At 46.3% G+C, this 18,011-nt stretch overlaps 1 protein-coding gene across 1 annotated transcript in view; it reads right to left on the bottom strand.

Moving 5' to 3' along the window:
- The window catches only part of LOC118577732 (calreticulin-like), a 33,538-nt gene extending 29,200 nt beyond the window's left edge, over positions 1 to 4,338 (bottom strand). The window contains exon 1 of the mRNA XM_036178361.1: positions 4,233 to 4,338. Within this exon, the coding sequence (XP_036034254.1) occupies positions 4,233 to 4,338 (106 nt within the window). The remainder of the gene's footprint in view (positions 1 to 4,232) is intronic.
- Between the last annotated feature and the right edge of the window lie 13,673 nt (positions 4,339 to 18,011).

Below are 18,011 nucleotides of genomic sequence, written 5' to 3'. Positions count from 1 at the left end.
CTCGTCTTGCCTCTCAACTCCCTTTGTAAAGCTCTCATCACCTCATGTGCACTGGACCTGCACTTCGAGTTCCAAATTAGCTCCCTGAGCGCTACTCTTTCCAGGCAGCAACACTCCCTCCACTTTCATCTGCTCTCCAGCCTGCTGGGGTCAGGCCTCCAGCCCCATCACGCTCCTGAGCCATCTACCGGGCTTCCTAACTATAACATGGAAGGGACTAGGCAGGCCAGGCCTTTGTCCCCCAGCTGCTGTGTGCACGCCACACAAGTGCTTTACCACTGAGTTCTACCCCTAGCCCTGCTATCTGCTTCCCTTGCCCCTTTCCGTTTTATTTATATTTTCATTATTTTTTTATTAACTTACTAATTCCAATTGCTGTCGACATTCACTGCTTAACCTTGGGAAAAATCATTCAGCCTCTCTTCCCTTCACCTTCCTCATCTCAAAAACACCTGAAAGGGATATGATTATATGTAAAAAAAAGTTGGCTAAAAACTAAAGTTATTAAAAAAAATTAAGCATAGTAGCATACTTCTTTAACCAGTCCTTTGGTGGTATAGAAGGTTCCCAAGCTCAAGCCATCCTCAGCTACACAGTGAATTTGAGGACATCTTTTGGGGCAGGGGGATGGGAGGATGGGGGATACACTGGGAATGCTAGAGCATAAAGGTGGGGGAAGGTTAATGAAAGGAAATTCTATATATGGATCTGGTTGAAGACTTTCTGATGGGGTTGCTCTAGGGTCGCCCACTCTTCTGTAAGTAGCCCTTCATCTATGCTCTTGAGTCAAGCCCAATAAACTCATGCATTCCTCAGTGGAATCATACATTGGTTTGTTGTTGGGGCCTCATAAGGAGAGGACAGATGTTGATGTCTCCCTAGGTAAGGAATTCTCCCAACAACTTCAAAAGGAACCTTCTAAAATGTATATCAGAAGAAACTGGGTAAAGCTGGGCATGGTGCCAGATGATGTAACCCCAGCACTTGGGAGGTTGAGGCAGGCGATCAGGGTCCAAGGTCAGCCTGGGTTACAAGAAATCTTGTCTCAAAACAAGACCAGTTTGGTGGCTCATGCCTAAATTCCAGCACTTGGGGGTCAGAGGCAGGTGGATCTCTGTGAGTTCAAGGCCAGCTTGGCTTACATATCGAGTTCCAAGCCAGCAAGGCTACACAGAGAGACTCTGCCTCAAAGAGAGAGAGATGTTGCGGTTGTGAGGAAGCAGGAGCAGTAGAGGAGCCAATCAAGTTATTACAGCAGTGCACGTGAGAGTGAGCTGGACGGGTGGGGGTGAGGGTCCTGATGCTGGAGGCTGACCATAGCATCTTCTGAACACATTCACGTTCTGAGTGGTGGTGATACTTTTTGACACAGGATCTCACATAATCCAGCCTGGCCTCAAACTTGCTTTAGAGCTGAGATTGGCCTTGAACCTCAGGTCCTCCTGCCTCTTCCTCCCAAGTGCTGCTGGAATTATGGGCAAAGGTCACCATACTCTTCTAAATGTATTTTGAAGGTAGAACCAGTTAGACTTGCTGATTGATTAGAGGGAGAAGAAGAAAATTAAGGAATTACAGATAATTCTCAGACTTAAATATATAAAACCCAGCGAGTGGGTGGTCTGCTTAAGATGGAGAAGTGGAGTCCCGAAGGATACCTCAGCTGTGTTTTCAGCATATTAAGTATGAATGAACTTCTGAGTATCTGGCTTATATATCAGTCTCCTTTGAATCGGGATAGAAGTCGGTGCCTAAATCTTCTCAGCATTAGGTCCTATCCCCTAGGGCCAGGCTTCAGAAGTGGGAGGCCCTTAGCATGCCCCTCAGCATGCCCCTCAGCATGCCCCTCTGGCCTTTCTCTTTCAGGTGTAACTGCATTTTGTGTGGATTCACTTAATTGTTGAGAGGACCTCAACCATTAGATTTTTGGTCCTCTGATGGGAAGATCGCGTTCTTCTTAGGGTATTATTTTTTGGTAGGTGTCAAAAATCCAGTCCTTTCCTTCTAGAGCCCTATCCTTGGGGACCTCCCTAGGCAGCCACAGACTTTGAAGCACAGAAGAGAATCAGAGAGGTGCACAGTTGTGGAGTGTGAGCGGCTTGACACAGAAGCAAGGATGTCAAGGGACCCAGAGCCTGTCCAGGCAGGGCTTCCTGGAGAAGGCCCCCTCACAGCTACTCTCCCTGCACAGGCGGAGCAGCTTGCTTTCCTACTTCACTCACGATTCCGGCCTCATCTAATCATCTCGGGGCTGGAGGTTGGAAGCCAGTCTTTTCCTGACTCCAAGGAACGTTTCAGAAACATTTCTCAATAAAACCCACGGGCATTTCACTCCCTCCACACTGAACAAGTGGAGCTCAGCCCCTGGGGATGTGCCTGCAGGCCTGTGCATGTCCTCTTTGCCTCTGGTAGAGGGATGAGGGTTTGAATCTCAGCCAGACCAAGCAGGGAGGTGGCCCAGGAGCCAGTGGTCAGAAGTTGCGGCTACATTGGGCTCACTGAAAGGTCAGTCAAGAAAGGGTGCCACCAACCTGTCCTTGGTGAACAGGTTCCCCTGAAGCAAGTCAGGGGGTTGAGGGGCTTCTTGCCAACTGCTAAACACTTTTCCTGTCTTCCCCCCTGTATTCTGATCATCACCGCCCTGGTACCATCTCCACTTTCTACCAAAATTCCAATAGCCTCTTAGATGGCATTCCATCTCTAGACTCAAATTTGGGCAGCCTCACAATCTGTTTCTCTTTTACATTTTTCGGAATTTTGAGACAGTATCTCACTTGTAGCCCAGGCTGGTCTAAAACTCTATATAGCTCAGGTTGGCCTCCAACCCATGAATATCCTCTGACTTTAGTCTCCTGAGTGCTAGGTTGGAATTATAGGTCTGTGAACCACCATGCTTACCTTATTTTATTTAATTTTTTTTTTTTTATCTAGACTTTGGCCTTTACTAGGTCTCGCTATTCTATCTGGCTTGATACTTGCTCTGTAGCCCAGTGCTGAGATTCGTAATGTGAGCCACTATGCCTAGCCCATCTCCACATGTGTGCTCCAGTGTTCTTCCAAGACCCAGGTCAGACCCTGTTTCTCCTTGCTTACCACTTTCACTAGCTCCCTGAAGGTTCCAGCAAAAGACCAGGCTTTGAAGCGGTCCTGAGCTGGCCCTCCTCTCCTACTCCCCTTCTCCAGCCTCACCTCATACTTGCCAACTCCTCCAAGATGCCGCTCTAGGCCCTGTCGGTCTCAGTCCTGACAGTTAAAAACATTGCTTGAATTTTGCCTTCTCCTTGAAGTCCCTTTCCTGTTCCCCTGGCTAGGTCTGCTCAGCCTGACTTCTGAACTATCTCTTCACATTGCTACCCTCAATCTGCTGTTGTCACAGATCAGGGAATTGAGTCTCAGGAAGTAGAAAGGGCTTGTCTACATTTTCAAGGTGGAATGTGGAGTCAAATCCCCAAAGTCCTTCTTGGGTGAGTGCTTGATTCTCTATACTCTCCCCCAATCTCACACACACACACACACACACACACACACACACACACACACACACAGCCTGAAACAGTATCACTGAACCTCTGTGTAGGTAACAACCCCCCCCCCCCCCCACACACACACACAAACACTGGGGGTGTAGCTCAGTTGGTAGAGTGCTTGCTAGCATACATCAAGCTGTGGCTTAGATTTTCAGCATTGGAGACAAACTGGGCGAGGGGACCAAAGCCTGAAATTTCTGCACCAAGGAGGCAGAGTGTGGAAGATTAGCAGTACAGCTACATAGGGAGTTTGAAGTCAGCCTGACTGTATCAAAGTAACAAAGGAAGCCTATGTCATGAGTAAATAGCCCTGCCGTAATTTCCTGACATTCCAGGGAAGCAAGATCCTCTGAGCTCTTGTCTTCTATGGAGTGTGGAAAGTCTTGCTATCCTCACCTGCGTGGCACTTTTACTCTGGGTTCACTTGCTTCTGTGTCTAAGAAACAACATTGAGCACACCTACTAAGTGCAGAACCTTGCACATCTTACCTTCTTTAACTCTCAGAATAATTTTTGCAAGAGCTATATTGGCCTCTTTTACTAGAGAAGGAATACAAACACACACCCAGGGCCACAGCTGGATCTGAACTGGATTTGAACTGTGGCTCTTCTGGCTCTAAATGGATCCCCAAGGGGAAAGTTAGCCTGACCTCCTCTGGAACTGGTGACTGAGAAGGAACAGGGGTGCTCTGGTCCAGAACAGCTTACCCCCATCTTCGAACTCCTCCCGGAAGTAGACCCGGCGGCGCTTCCCCTGCGCCCTCAAGGTGCAGGTGGTCAGCAGCAGCAGAGGCAGCAGCGACAGGTTATTCATCTTCACAGTCCTGCAGCGAGGTCGCGGAGAGCTGTGTAACCCAGCCCAGTGTGTTGTGTGTCTCTTACCTTGACTGTGGGGCTCAGGCTGACATCACCTGCTGCAGCACCTGGCTGCCTCCCATTCGTGGCCTGGGTCTGGGCAATGAAGGCTGCAGCCAATGGTTGGGAACCACGAGCTGAGATTGTTGGAGGATCTCTGACTACATGTCAAGGGAGCTACAGGGTTCCCCAGAGTGTGGGGGAGTGGCAGGACCAGCTGAGGCTAGCCTCTAGAGAGTCCCGTGAGCCTGCTCAACTTTGGAGTAGTTGGATTCGAAGTGTTCTCAACATGATTCCTTCCCTTGGAAGTCCACTCATTCATCCATCCACTCACCCACCCACTGCGCCAATGAAGAAACTACGGAAACAGTGTGATGCCCACTTATTTTAACAAAAATATGCAAGGCCCAAGGTTCCCACAGGAGGCACTAATCCAGGACAGGATCTCAAGGGCAGTGTCCTGAAGGAAGTGAGGGTGGCTGAGCCAGGAAAAAAGAAAGGGGTAGACCAGAGCAGGGCAGGAACAGGGGCAAAGGGAGGGAAGGACTTGTACATTAATCTTGCTTCTCCACAATCATTGCCATGCAGCTGCTGCTATTTCCCCCACTGTGAGGAAACCGAGGCCAAAGAGAGGGAAAGAGGACATCGTTTGTTGACCATTGTACCATGTGCTGAGCACCCCACCAGGCCCTTAACAAGCATGGTGTCATTCAAGCCTCGCACAGATGCGTGACAATAGTGGTGCTACGCTCACCCCCCAGACGGGCAAACAGAGGCTCTTGGAGACAAGCGGCTTGCCAACGTCATAGGGAGGCAGGATAAGAACTCCGGCCTTCTGGGTCCCGTACCTTTGATGAACTTCATGTATCTATTTACTCTATTCACTGAAGTGCTATTGTGTGTGAGGCAGAGCTGAGAACCAAAGCCACAGGAGAACATGAGAAGCAGACTGTGCCCATGGAACTCCTTCTGCTGTAGTGGACAGATAAACCTAAGGAAACAGCAGATAATGGTCATCAGCATGGAGAGAAACAAGGCAAGGAGTTAGAGGGCTGGAGGGAGGTGGGAAGGGCTCACAGACCAGAGAGGGAAGAGGCCAGGGAAGTCCAGGGGATGCTTCGGTTGAGATCTGGATGAGAAGAACTCACGTATTGAACTGGGGCAGGTGTTCCAGACAACAGCAACATCAAGTCCAAAGCCTTTTAGGACAGGGATGATTTGGTCTCATTTCACCATCAGAAATGTGACCAATGTGGCCTCACAGTGAACCTAGAGAGGAGGCCGACAAGGAGTTGAGCGAAGACCCCCACAGGAGCTGGTAAACCAAGGAGTTATCACTGGTGTACAAGCCTGGGAGAGAGTGATGTCATTAGGTGCTGCTTGAGACAGACTCTCTGCCCAGATTGTTGTTTTTATGTTAGGTATTTTGCCTCAACATATGTCTGTGTGCCATGTGTGCCTGGTGCCCCCAGAGGCCAAAGAGGGGGTTTGAGCCACTGGAACTGGAATCACAGACAGACAGATGGCTGTTAGCTGCCACTTGGGTGATAGGAAACTAAGACCTCTGGAAGAGCAGCAATTGGTTGTAACTGCTGAACCATCTCTCCAGCGCCCCCACCTCCACCCCCAGATGTTAGGGATGACTTTGAAACCCTCATCATCTTGCCTCTACCTCCCAGTCTCCAGGATTATAGATACTACTATGTCCAGTTTAAGAGTGACATTTAAAACTATCTCTGGGATCACAGCATGGTATATATGCCTATAACTCCAGAAGCGGAGACAGGTGGATCTCTGTGAGTTCCAGGCCAGCCAGGGCTACGTAGAGAGATACCATCCAGAAGAAATTCTCGGGCTGGAGAGATGGCTCAGAGGTAATGGCACAAGCTGCACAAGCCTGATGACCTTCGTGCAGATTCTTGGAACCCATGGGAAAGCTGGGCTGTGCACTGACCCCCATGCATGGGCACTCCCTCACAAACAAAATGTACACACATGCATGGACATAAAAGCAAATAAAAATGTCACAGGTCAGGCATGAAGAAACACACCTGCAATTCCATCACTCAGGAGATTGGTGAAGGAGAATAGGGAGTTTGAGTCCACCCTGGGCTACATAGTGAACTCTAGCCTAGAAAGAGAACATTGGTTACTGTATGCAAAATTGGGAATGTCAAATAAAAGATTAAAAGCTGTCAGATGTGGAGGCACAGGCCTGTGATTCCAGCACTCAGGAGGCAGAAGTAGAACAGCACAGGCTGCATAGCAAAACTGGATCCTATATCAAAAATGAAACAATGATAACAGAGAGTAGAGATGTGGCTCAGCAGAGAGAGTGTCTTCTCGCACGCATTGCCCTGCTTTGATGCCCACTACCGAATGAACTGGATAGAGTGGTTTAGGCCTATAACCCAGACCTTGGGAAGTAGAGGCTGGAGGATAGGAAATTCAAGGTCATCCTTGACTGTGTATGAGTTCTAGAATAGCATGGGCTCCATGGGACTGTCTCAAAATGAAAAAACAAAACAAAACAAAATAAAACTAAAATTGACAAACTGGAACTCAGAAAGAGTCCTGGCTGCAAATAGACATTTGAGGGATATAAGTGATACTGTAGGCCAAAGAGCTAGGTGGGATCATTCTAAGAGAGAGAAGACTGGTCAAGATCTCTCAAGTTCCCAGCTCTGCCGAAGTCCAGAGGTCTTTTGAGGACTGAGGACTTCAGAGCCTAAGTATTTAATCGCCCTTTGAAATTTTGTCATAGTTTGATAGTGCTGGAACATACAGTCCCCAGGAAGAGGAGGATTCAGAGAATAAGGCAGAGGGAGATAAACAGGACCACACTGGTCCAGGCCTGGGATGGCAGCTGGATGATGCTGGATTTAGTTCCTCAAGGCCAGAGCAGTTTTTCAGTCTGCATTATTAGCATTTATTTCCTTTGCTGTGAGGTTTGTCCTCTGCACTCAGGGGTGCTTAGCTGCTTTTCTTAACAGATGACAATTACCATTCTCCCCAACAGTTGTAGAAACTAAAAGTGTCTACATTGCCAGACTCCTTGATGTGTATGTGCATGTAAGTCTATGGGGGCCATACCTATTCAAATCACCGCACAGGTTCTTGTGTTATAACCCAGAGGGCCTGGTATTACAGGTGTCAGCTGAACCATGCCCATCTGTTGACAATATGATCTGGGGCTAACCAGGGCCATATTATGATTTTCTTTTAGAATCTTTTATTTGTTTTTGACAATTTCATACATATATCTGATGCATTTTGGTCATGCCTACCCAAATCTCCTCTCCCAATCCCCCTGAAGGTATTAATTAATTAATTTTTGAGACAAGCTCTTGCTATGTATGTAGCTCAGGCTAGCCTCCAACTCATGATCCTCTAGCTTCTGCCTCTGGAGGGCTGGATTACAGACACATCACACCTTACATTATATTATGATCTTTATGGGCCTTAAGCTCTTTTGGTTTCTGTAATCTTCCTTTCTCTGTCCCGCCAGCCAGCTCTTAAAGAATGACACAGAGACTTTTCTTATTAACTGTAAAAGCTTGGCTTTAGCTTAGGCTTATTTCTAACTAGCTCTTGTAACTTAAATTAGCCCATTTCTATTAATTTACATGCTGTCATGTGGCTTGTGGTTTTTACCTCTCTTCCTGTATGTCCTCTGTCTCTAGCTGGTGGCTCCCTCTTTTCTTCTTCTCAGAGGGCTCTCTCTCTCTCTCTCTCTCTCTCTGGAAGTCCCATCTATACCTCCTGCCTAGTTATTGGCCATTTAGCTTTTTATTAAACCAATCACAGTGACATATCTTTACACAGTATAACTGAATTTTTTTTTTTTTAGATTTATTTATTGTATAGACAGTATTCTGCCTGCATGCCATTAGAGGGTGTCAGATCTCATTACAGATGGTTGTGAGCCACCATGTGGTTGCTGGGAATTGAACTCAGGACCTCTGCAAGAACAGCCATCTCTCCAGCCCCATAACCAAATATCTCACAATAGGCTTCATGGTCCCTTCCTCCATTAAAAATGTGTTTAAAGGTGACTGAATTGAGCTGAGAAAATAGCCCAGTTGGTACAATGCTTGACATGCAAGCATGGGAACCTGTGTTGGATCTCCAGCACCTATGTAAAAGCCAGGCATGGCAGCACCTACCTTAATCCCAGCATCGGAAGGCAGAAACAGGCAGATCCCTGGTCTCTCGTTAGTAAGCCACAGGTCCCAGTGAGAGACTCTCTCTAAAAAACAAGGTGGACAGCTTCTGAGGAACACCGCCAGAGGTTGACCTCTAGCCTCCACACACATGTGCATGCACACTACACATACATGTGCACTCTCCATGCACATACACATACATGACTGCAGTGACATAAGTAATACAAATACAAATATAAATATAGGTTGGATTGATTGTTAGATACTAGTTATTAGCATATTCATTTTTCTTCTGCTTTAAAAGAAATTAAAATTAAATCATTCTCTTCAATCTGTAAGCACTAAGTGCCATTGGCAGCATGCCTATGGGTAAGTCATCTTTGGGGTAATTACTGATCTCATCCATTCTAATTTCCCGCTCTACACTTACAGGATCTCTCTCTCTCTCTCTCTCTCTCTCTCTCTCTCTCTCTCTCTCGTTGTTGTTTTTCAAGACAGGGTTTCTCTGTGTAGCCTTGGCCGTCCTAGACCAGGCTAGACTTGAATTCACCGAGATCCGCCTGCCTTTGCCTCCTGAGTGCTGGGGTCAAACACATGCACACCACGCCCAGCTGACGGCTTCAGTTCTGGGCGGCTGCTGTAGGAGTTCTTGAGGCACTCCGAAGCCGCATGAGGACAGAGACCAAATCTGATTTATTCTCCACTCTGAACCTAGAGCAGTTGGCATAGAACAACGCTCAATGAGATGAGTGCCAGGACACAGAATATGCTTGATAAATATCCTGTTTATACCATCAGACCACACTGTGACAGAGTGGAGTTTCCTCCATCTTGTCTCAGCTGGAGTCATCTGTGTTTTAAACTGAAACAGACACACACACACACACACACCCTTTCCTACCCCTGCCTTGAAAAGTCCCGTGGGAAAGTACTCAACCCTGTTTTGGAAACTCAGGTCAAAATGCCCTAGCTAACGGCATTTGCGGGGCGGGGGGGGGGGGGGGGGGGAACAGCAGCTTCTGTTAAACTGCTTGCTTGCTGTACTTTCTCTCTGCAACTGCAAACCAGGATGTAGTGTTTCTGTGTTCCTTGCTTTTAAAAACTCCCTGTAAAATGCATTCAAGGCTGCTCTGTGAGAAATGTTTCTCTCTAGGGAGCCGGCTTAATAGAGACTCTCCATTTGGACTTCGGTCATGCAGAGTGGTCTTTGGGTCTTTACCCCACAACAATACATAATAGATATTTAAAAATTGGGATGTATGATACAGATCCTGAAGGCCCAAGGAATTCAGGAAAGACTGTGTGGCCAGTCAGTTCAAATGCTCTTTAAATTTTCACTTGGTCAGTTGTCCAGTCCACTAAATTTGCAACCATAATCTAGCATAAGTTTATAGGCAGAAAAGGGAAGCATTCTGGACCATCAATTTTACCCTCCAGTATGGTGTAGCGTTATAGACCGGCATGGCCTTGCATCTCCGGATCCTCTGCAGATTTAATTACAAAGCTACAAAGTGAGTGCATAAATTATGCACTCTAGCCCATGTTTTGGAAATCACTGTGTAGTCCTGGGAATTAGATGCTTGTAACTTACTCTCTTCCACTCAGGCAGATCCGTGAGAACTTCCCTCTGTCTGGAGGGGATGTGCCTGCAATTCCACAAGGCTAGCTGGACATTCAAACTCCACCCAGGTCTCTGCCCTTAGCCTCAGCCCCCTCTGTGGATGTGCTGGTTCATCTGGTTTAGTCACACCTGGAAGAATAGGCTGCTTCCCAGGTGCACCTCAGGGAGTCTGAGCCTTTACATGTCTCCTAAGCTGCTCTGTTTGCCTGGAATGTTTTCCTTTTTGTTCTTTCGGGAAGCCCAGAGAGACTGCCTATTCTTAGTAGTTCTGCTACAAATGTTACTTTCTCCTTTCTAAACCAGCCAAGATTTTCATGCCTGAAAGCGTAGTGCAAACATCATTTCCTTTGGAATCCTTTCCCCGCTTCCCTAGAAAGAAGTGAAAAAATGCACTTGGATTTGAACACTAATTATGCAGAAGCACAATGCTAGGTCCTTTGCATGTATCATGCTAGGCCCCCAGGCAAAGTTGCATAGATTATCCTGTGTCCTCAGTTCCTAGTCCCAGAAACTACAGTCTGGCTGGAGAGGTGGCAATGGCTATGAACACTTGCTGTTCTTATAGAGAGGACCTGGGTTTGGTTCCCAGGATCCACATGGCAACTCACAACAATCTGTAAATCTAGTTCCAGAGAATTCAATGACTCACTCTTCTGGCTTTGCAAGCACCAAGCATGCATGTGGCACATATACATACATGCAAGCACTTACACATACACATAAAAAAAAAAAGATAAATCATAGAAAAAAAGAAGAAGAATATGTCTAGCCAGGCATGGGGGCACATGCCTATAATTCCAGGACTTAAGTTTTTTTTCTCAATATAAATATAATGACTCAGAAAATTCAGAAGTCACAAAAAGAGCATAAAGAAAAAAAAAAGCAGTTATCTCATGAACTGACTACAGATATTTTGTGTGTTGCCATGTCTTAAGTTAGGGTTTCTATTGCTGTGAAGAGACACCATGACCACCGCTCTTATAAAGGAAAACATTTAATTGGGGTGGTCACATATAGTTCAGAGGTTCAGTTCATTATCATCACGATGGGACATGGCAGCATGCAGGCAGATATGGTGCTGGAGAAGTAGCTGAGAGTCCTACATCTTGCAAGCACCAGGATGTAGTCAGAGTCTGGGCAGTATCTTGAGCATATAGGGGACCTCAAAGCCCACCTTCACAGTGCCCACACTTCCCCCAACAAGACCACACCTACTCCAACAAGGCCATACCTCCTAATAGTGCCACTCCCTATGAGCCTCTGGACGGCAATTGCATTCAAACTACCACGATCCTTGTAGTCTTCTATAGGATAAGTATATAATTTTAAAAATGAAGTTGGAATCTTATATACAGTTTTTATAACAATATATATTGTTTGATTTTATATTTTTTATTTTTTATTTTATACATATGAATATTTTGTCTGCATTTATGTCTGTGCAGCACGGCGTGCGTGAAGCCTGTGGAGGGCAGAAGAGGGGTCAGATCCCCTGGGACTGGTGAGCTGCCAAGGGTGTTGGAAATTGACCCTGAGTCATCTGAAAGAACAACCAGTGCTCATAACCACAAAAACATCTCTCCAGCCCCTGTATGGTTTTTAAAAATAGATCATTGTATCTTAGGGATTTTGTTTGTTAGTTTGTTTTGTAGCACTCAGGGATGGGACACAGGGTGGGCATGTACTAGGCCTGCATTCTACCCTGGGATGTGCCCTCAGTCTTCAAGCATCTGTGTGGGGCCATTGTGATTGTTGGACATTCTGGTATTTCCAGACATTTGCTAATACTTTTTGTAAACCGGCTCATGAGAGGCCTTGGCGGGTTTGAGTCAAGGTGCCCCACAGTGGGGGGGGATGGGAGGGTGGTATGGCACACAGCAGAAAGTAGCTCACACCATGCAGACATGGCATCCACTTTGAAAGTTTTATTATTAAAGGGGAAGGGGAGAGGGACTAGAGAGAAGGAGAGAGAGAGAAAGAGAGGGAATGAGGGAAAGCAGAGGTGCGCACTGCCTCGTGGCTAGAGAGGGAGAGGGGAGAAAGAAAGGGGGGAGGGGTTTTCTCTTAAAGGGGACTTTATGTAAGATGACATCAGGATGCTGGGCGGGTCCCCAAGGGGCAGGTCTGAATGCCACCAAATACAACAGGGACCCTTGCACATAATCTCAGATAACTTCCTCTGTGGTAGACTCCTAGAAGTTCCTGATGCTATTTTGCTGTGGTAGCTGGAGCACATCCTTCCAGTCATGTGAGTGACCATCCTAGACAACTGGCATCCACACGTCATTTCTAGGGCTCAGGATATAGCTCAGTGACACAGCACTTGCCTGGCATGTTCAGGGCCCTCCCTCCCTGTTAATTCCCTAGCACTGGAAAAAAAAAAAAAAAAGGCAAAAATACACCTAGTTTCTACACATTAAATCTGGCTTCTTTAGTCTTCTGCTGAAGTCTCTGAGGAAATCTGAGAATCACCCAGGATTCTTTTGCCATTGTCATCTGGCAGCTTCCTTTATGGGCATTGTGACCCTGCCCCACAGCTCTCCTTTTAACCCCAACCCCTGCCCTGGTATGGCTTATTTCAACTACCTCAAAAATGGAGTGCCCAGACTGTGGTACACTGTGCCCTAACTTCCGAGCCTTGCATAATCTCTCCACCACACACACCCCAGCGCTCACCTGCAGTTTTCTCAACTCTGAAACCCCGGACTTCCTTCTTAGATCGTAACTACTAGTCTCCCACCAGCCCTATCTCCACTACACCTCTCTAACTCCAACACCGTTTCTCAGAGCTTTTCTCTTTATCCATCTTCCTTTTCTGCCACAACCAGCCTAGACTTCATGGTCTATCATCTCAATTAAAAAACTTACCTTTTCCCTAGTCTTTTTAACCCTAGAAGTCCTTCTAACCTTGGGAAATTACAGTTGCTGCTAGACTAAGGTTGCTGAAAATTGTTGGTATTAAAATAAAAAAAAAAAGATGTAGGTCAGTGATTAGAGGACTTGCCTTGTATTCATGAGGCCTTGGTGTACTGGCTGCTTTTGAGTTGAAGTATAAGCCAAATTTAAACCTTTATTTATTTAAACCCTCTCCTCCCCAACTTGCTTTTTGCTCATGGTGTTCGTCAAAGAAATAGAAATCCTAACTAAGACACTTGGGTTCCATCACTAGCACATGGTAGTTCATGCCTTGTGATCCAAGCTCTGCAGAGGTAAAAGCAGGAGGCCATCCTCAGCTACTCCGTGAGTTCGAAGCCAGCCTGGACTACGTGAGACACTGTCTTCAGGCGGATCTCTGTGAGTTCCAGGCCAGCCTGGGCTACCAAGTGAGTTCCAGGAAAGGCGCAAAGCTACACAGGGAAACCCTGTCTCGAAAAAAAACAGGAAAAAAGAAAAGAAAAATTCCACATCTTGATAAATCACTGCTACGAATAGTCTCTACACCCAGAGGGGCTTCATCATCACCTTGAAGTCAGTACTGTTTGTTCTCTCTCTCTCTGGAGGGGGGGTCAGAGGACAACTTTTAGGAATCAGTCCCTCCATGATGTGGTCTCAGGGGTCCAGCTCAGGTCTTCAGGCATGGTGGCAAGGGCCTTTACAGGCTGAGCCGCCATCTCTCGGGTCCCCACTGTGGTCCTTGCTCTTCACAAGTCACCATTTTAAAGCTCACTAAGCAGCTCTACCCTCCACTCCCACCACCCCACATACCTATCCTGTTAATGATTTCCTCATTAACTAAGGAACAGTTCCCAGAGGAGGAGCCGGTTTGATTTCTTGCATTTGACTTGGAAGTGTTTTTTTCCTAGGTCTCAGCTTCGCCCGAACCCTCATTCTTTGACTATTGTAACTGTTTGGTCTTAGTATTTTCTCCTAGCTCCCCTTCTTTCCCCTCTCACTGCTCTCTAGCGCTCCACTCTGTCCCAGACACCTTATCTAGATCCCTTTGTGACCTCTGTGCTTCCCTTTAGCTATCCCTAAGAGTGGAAACGCTGCTGAAGTCTGGGTCTGTAGCTCTGGTTTCCCTCCTAAGCTCCAAATTAGAATATCCACCATTGGCTTAACGCCTGCCATCTGAGTGTGCCACATACTTCAAATTCAACACATTCAGCTTTATGCAGATCAGGAAAACTCCATTTACTGTCCTGTTCTCAGCCCAGAAATCTGGAGTCCTGCTGGTTCTTGCTTTTTCCTAACTCTCCTCCTCCTCTCTCCTCCTCCTCTCTCCTCCTGCTGTCATTTAGGACTCATAGCTCCCTTGTTCTGGTCTTCCTGATGCCAGCATGAAATCTATCCTAATCACTACAGATGAGCTGCTCATCTAAAACATTTCTGGGGACTGGAGGAGTAGCTTGGTAGTAGAACATATATGCTTAGCATGTGAGAGTCTCTAGGTTCAATTCCCAGCACTAGATAATAAGAGTAATTTTAATATTAATAATAATAAAATAAAAATAGTAACAATAATAATAAATAACACTCATATCTGGCCATGTAGCATATTCTTGTCACATACATTACAGATGAGCTCACCTTAATGAGTCCTTAGATGTTTGGGGATGACCATTATCTGTGTGTAATTTGTGGTGGAACATTGGTATAGGTGTGGGTGTCCCACAGAAATCTCAAAGAAGAACTGGTGCTTGAAGTTGTTACCAGTGGTTAGGGTCTAAGTTTAGGTTTTAGGTTCTTGCCTCTTATCCAAAGAACTGTAACTAAGGACTCACGTGGATTTGCAAAAGAAGCAAGAAAACTTTATTTCAAGGGAAGTACAAATCAAAGAGGAATACATGTGCGTCAAGATTGACAGTGGCCACATGAGTGAGTATACTTAAGGGGCCCAATTGGTGTTTGGGGCTTACTTTTATGGGGTTCAAGAAGAGGAGGAGTTTGGATACTAAAGGGTAAAGTAAGAGTGGTTTTCTGTTTTGACTGACAGATTGGGTCCTATAATAATTTTTCTGTGTATGTACCTTCCCATAATGTATTTGATTTTAATCAGATGCATACCCAATTATGCATAAGCATAATGTGGTAAATAGGAGATCTTCACTAAAGTTTGAGGACATAGTTTTACCTTGTTGTGCATGCACCCCAAAGTAGTTCAGGCTGGATGGATCAGGATAGAAACTATTTAAATTCACTTCTTGTTGGAGGGTGGGGAAATTCATCTGTTGTTCAGAGAGAGGTGTGTATGCATAGTATGTGCAGGTGATAGAGCTGAGTGGCTAGGAGCATTATTAGAAGTGAGGAGCTATGTACAACCCAAACCAAGCCGAGTTCCAGGTTACTAGATTCCCGTATTCTTGCCTACTTCAAAGTGGGACTTGGATGATCAGCCAGTTGTTCTCAAGGACAGGACGAGGAGGAGGAGGAGGAGAAGGAGGAGGAGGAGGAGGAGGAGGAATCGCACAGGAAGAAGAAGCAGAGGAGCGCCATTCAGAGCAGTGGTGGCCATGTCCCGGGTAGTGTGCTTCTAGCCAGGGACCTCAGGCCTGGGATGGTGGTGCAGGGTTGCCATCCCAGCACTTAGGCAGAGGCAGGAAGAGCTGGAGTTCAAGGCTAGTCTCTTACACATAGTGAGTTTGAGCCCAGATTGAGCTACATGAGATGCTGTCTGCAAAACCAACAAAAGCCAAACAACAAAGTCTCTAAAGGGACAGCCAGGTGCGGGGGAGCAGAGGGCCAGTTCCACCTAAGAAAGGAGGGTGCTCATGAGATGAATGAAGCCCAGGTTAGCTGGGATGTGGGTCTCCAAGTGAACACTGGAAGGATGACTTCATTCCTGTCTTAGGAACCTTTGCCCACGTCGCAGCCGCATCTTGCCAAGCCAGAGGCTTCACTTGCTTTCTCCCCTTTAGGTAGAGGAGTGGGTAGAAGGAACCTACACTTAGACAAAAATCAGCTGTCACCAAATTTAATCATCATCCATCGCCTTTATACCCAGTTAAGGACAGTTACACTTTTGTAGGTTTCCATGTTTTCTCTTAAGAAGGCAGCATTCTGGACATGTTTTATTTGATGGCCAATAAATACCAATTAAGAAACATGGCACCAATAACAGCAATAACAAAAAACAGTTGGTGGCAAGTTTAGGAAGAGAAGGGCTCAATCTAGCAAGGACAGACTGCACTGTGGAGTAATTTCCACCTACACTGAAGGCTGGGAAAAAAGCACCAATCATTTCTCTTAGAAACACACACACACACACACACACACACACACACACACACACATGCACGAACACACATTCATTTCTAAACAGCTGTGTACAGGAAGGAAGCTTCCTATTGAGAAATAAGGCATTTTTGTCCTTCCTTTAAAAAAAAAAAAAAAAGTAAAGGCTGGGGATTAAAAAAAACAACAACAGCACTTGCCTAGCACAATAAGACAAAGGTTTATTTTAGCTAGGCCTGGTGGTATACACCTACAATTTCAGCATTCAGGGACGGTAGAGGAGGGGGGAGCCAAAACAGGAAGAGTGTCTCTGGTTTGAGGCTAGCCTGAGCTACATAGGGAAACCTTGTCTTAAACAAAGACCTCCATAAGCAAACAATACACATCCGTAGATTCCACCACCAAAACAACAAAGTGGCTACTTAACTGATTGTCCAGTCACACCAATGAGTGCTGAATTCCATGCCTTAACCAAAGAATTAAAGCTTGGTGTCAATCAAACACCTCTAATCTTAGTTCTTGGAAGGTGGCAGTCTCTGGAGCAGGAGTTCAGGGTCCTAGGAGTTCAGGGTCATCTTCCACTTGACGTCAGTTAGAAAACAACCGGGATTATGGAAGACACCGCCTCAAAATGACGCAGAATAAACACACAGTAGCAGATCTTTACCCCCCTCTTTCCCTGTTGTGGTTGTCAATCACAGACTCTTTCGTTACTCACTTGGCTTTTTGTTGACACAGGATTCACTGTGTAGCCCTGGCTGGCCTAGAACTTGCTCTGTAGCATTCCTCTTGCCCTTCTTGTAGGTGCTAGGACCACAAGCACATGCTACTTCCTCCGTGTTTGGCTTCATCTCCAGTCTGCCCCTCCTCATTTTAGCTTCAGTTTTGCTGCTAGGGTGATTTAAAAAAAAAAAAAAAAAAATCAAAAATCTCATCATGAGGAGCTAGAGAGATGGTTCAGTGGTTAGCTGCATTTGCTACACAATCATGAGGACTGGAGTTCCAGCACCTATGTGACAAGCCTCGCGTCCAGTGCATGCCTGTAACCCCAGCTCTGAGGGGGTGGAGACAGGAGGATGACTGGGGCTTCCAGGCTTACAACCTAGCCAAGAAAACTTGAGCCTCAGTCCAGGAGAAACCCCACCTCAAAAGGAACAGGCAGACAGTGATAGAGGAGACCAGTCCAAGCTCCGCTCTGACCTCTGTGTACACATGGGCCCCCTCCTACATGCGTACTCACAGACACAGACACACATGTGGGGGGCCCTGCAAGTCGTCAGGGAAATGATGCAGGTGAGCTAAGAATGAAACTCGGTCCAGCCTGACTTAATAAGTTGGTGCTGGGCCAAGCTTCAGGAGTGTGACACCGGGAGGTTTATTTTAGCCACATTTAAACTCAGCATAATTTTGGGAAAAAGTTTCCTGATGACAATTAACTCCGTCCTGTGTGTACAACAAATTTAAGACATGTTTACATTGAAACTCTTTGCAAAGTATATATGGCTTATTCCATAAAGATGGGTTCTGTTGGCTCACAACCAAAGCTCAAGGTGAGGGCCAGGGAGAATGACTATAGTAAACATCATAGCCTGTGGGAGTCAGGATCGGCCTGCGCTAAGATAACACAGAAGTTACCTGTAACTTTACCTGCTGTAAAGTACAAGGGACATCTCT

The sequence above is a fragment of the Onychomys torridus genome, chromosome 2, assembly GCF_903995425.1.
Source record: "Onychomys torridus chromosome 2, mOncTor1.1, whole genome shotgun sequence".
Taxonomy (NCBI): Eukaryota; Metazoa; Chordata; class Mammalia; order Rodentia; family Cricetidae; genus Onychomys; species Onychomys torridus.
This window is presented reverse-complemented; position numbering and strand designations above follow the sequence as displayed.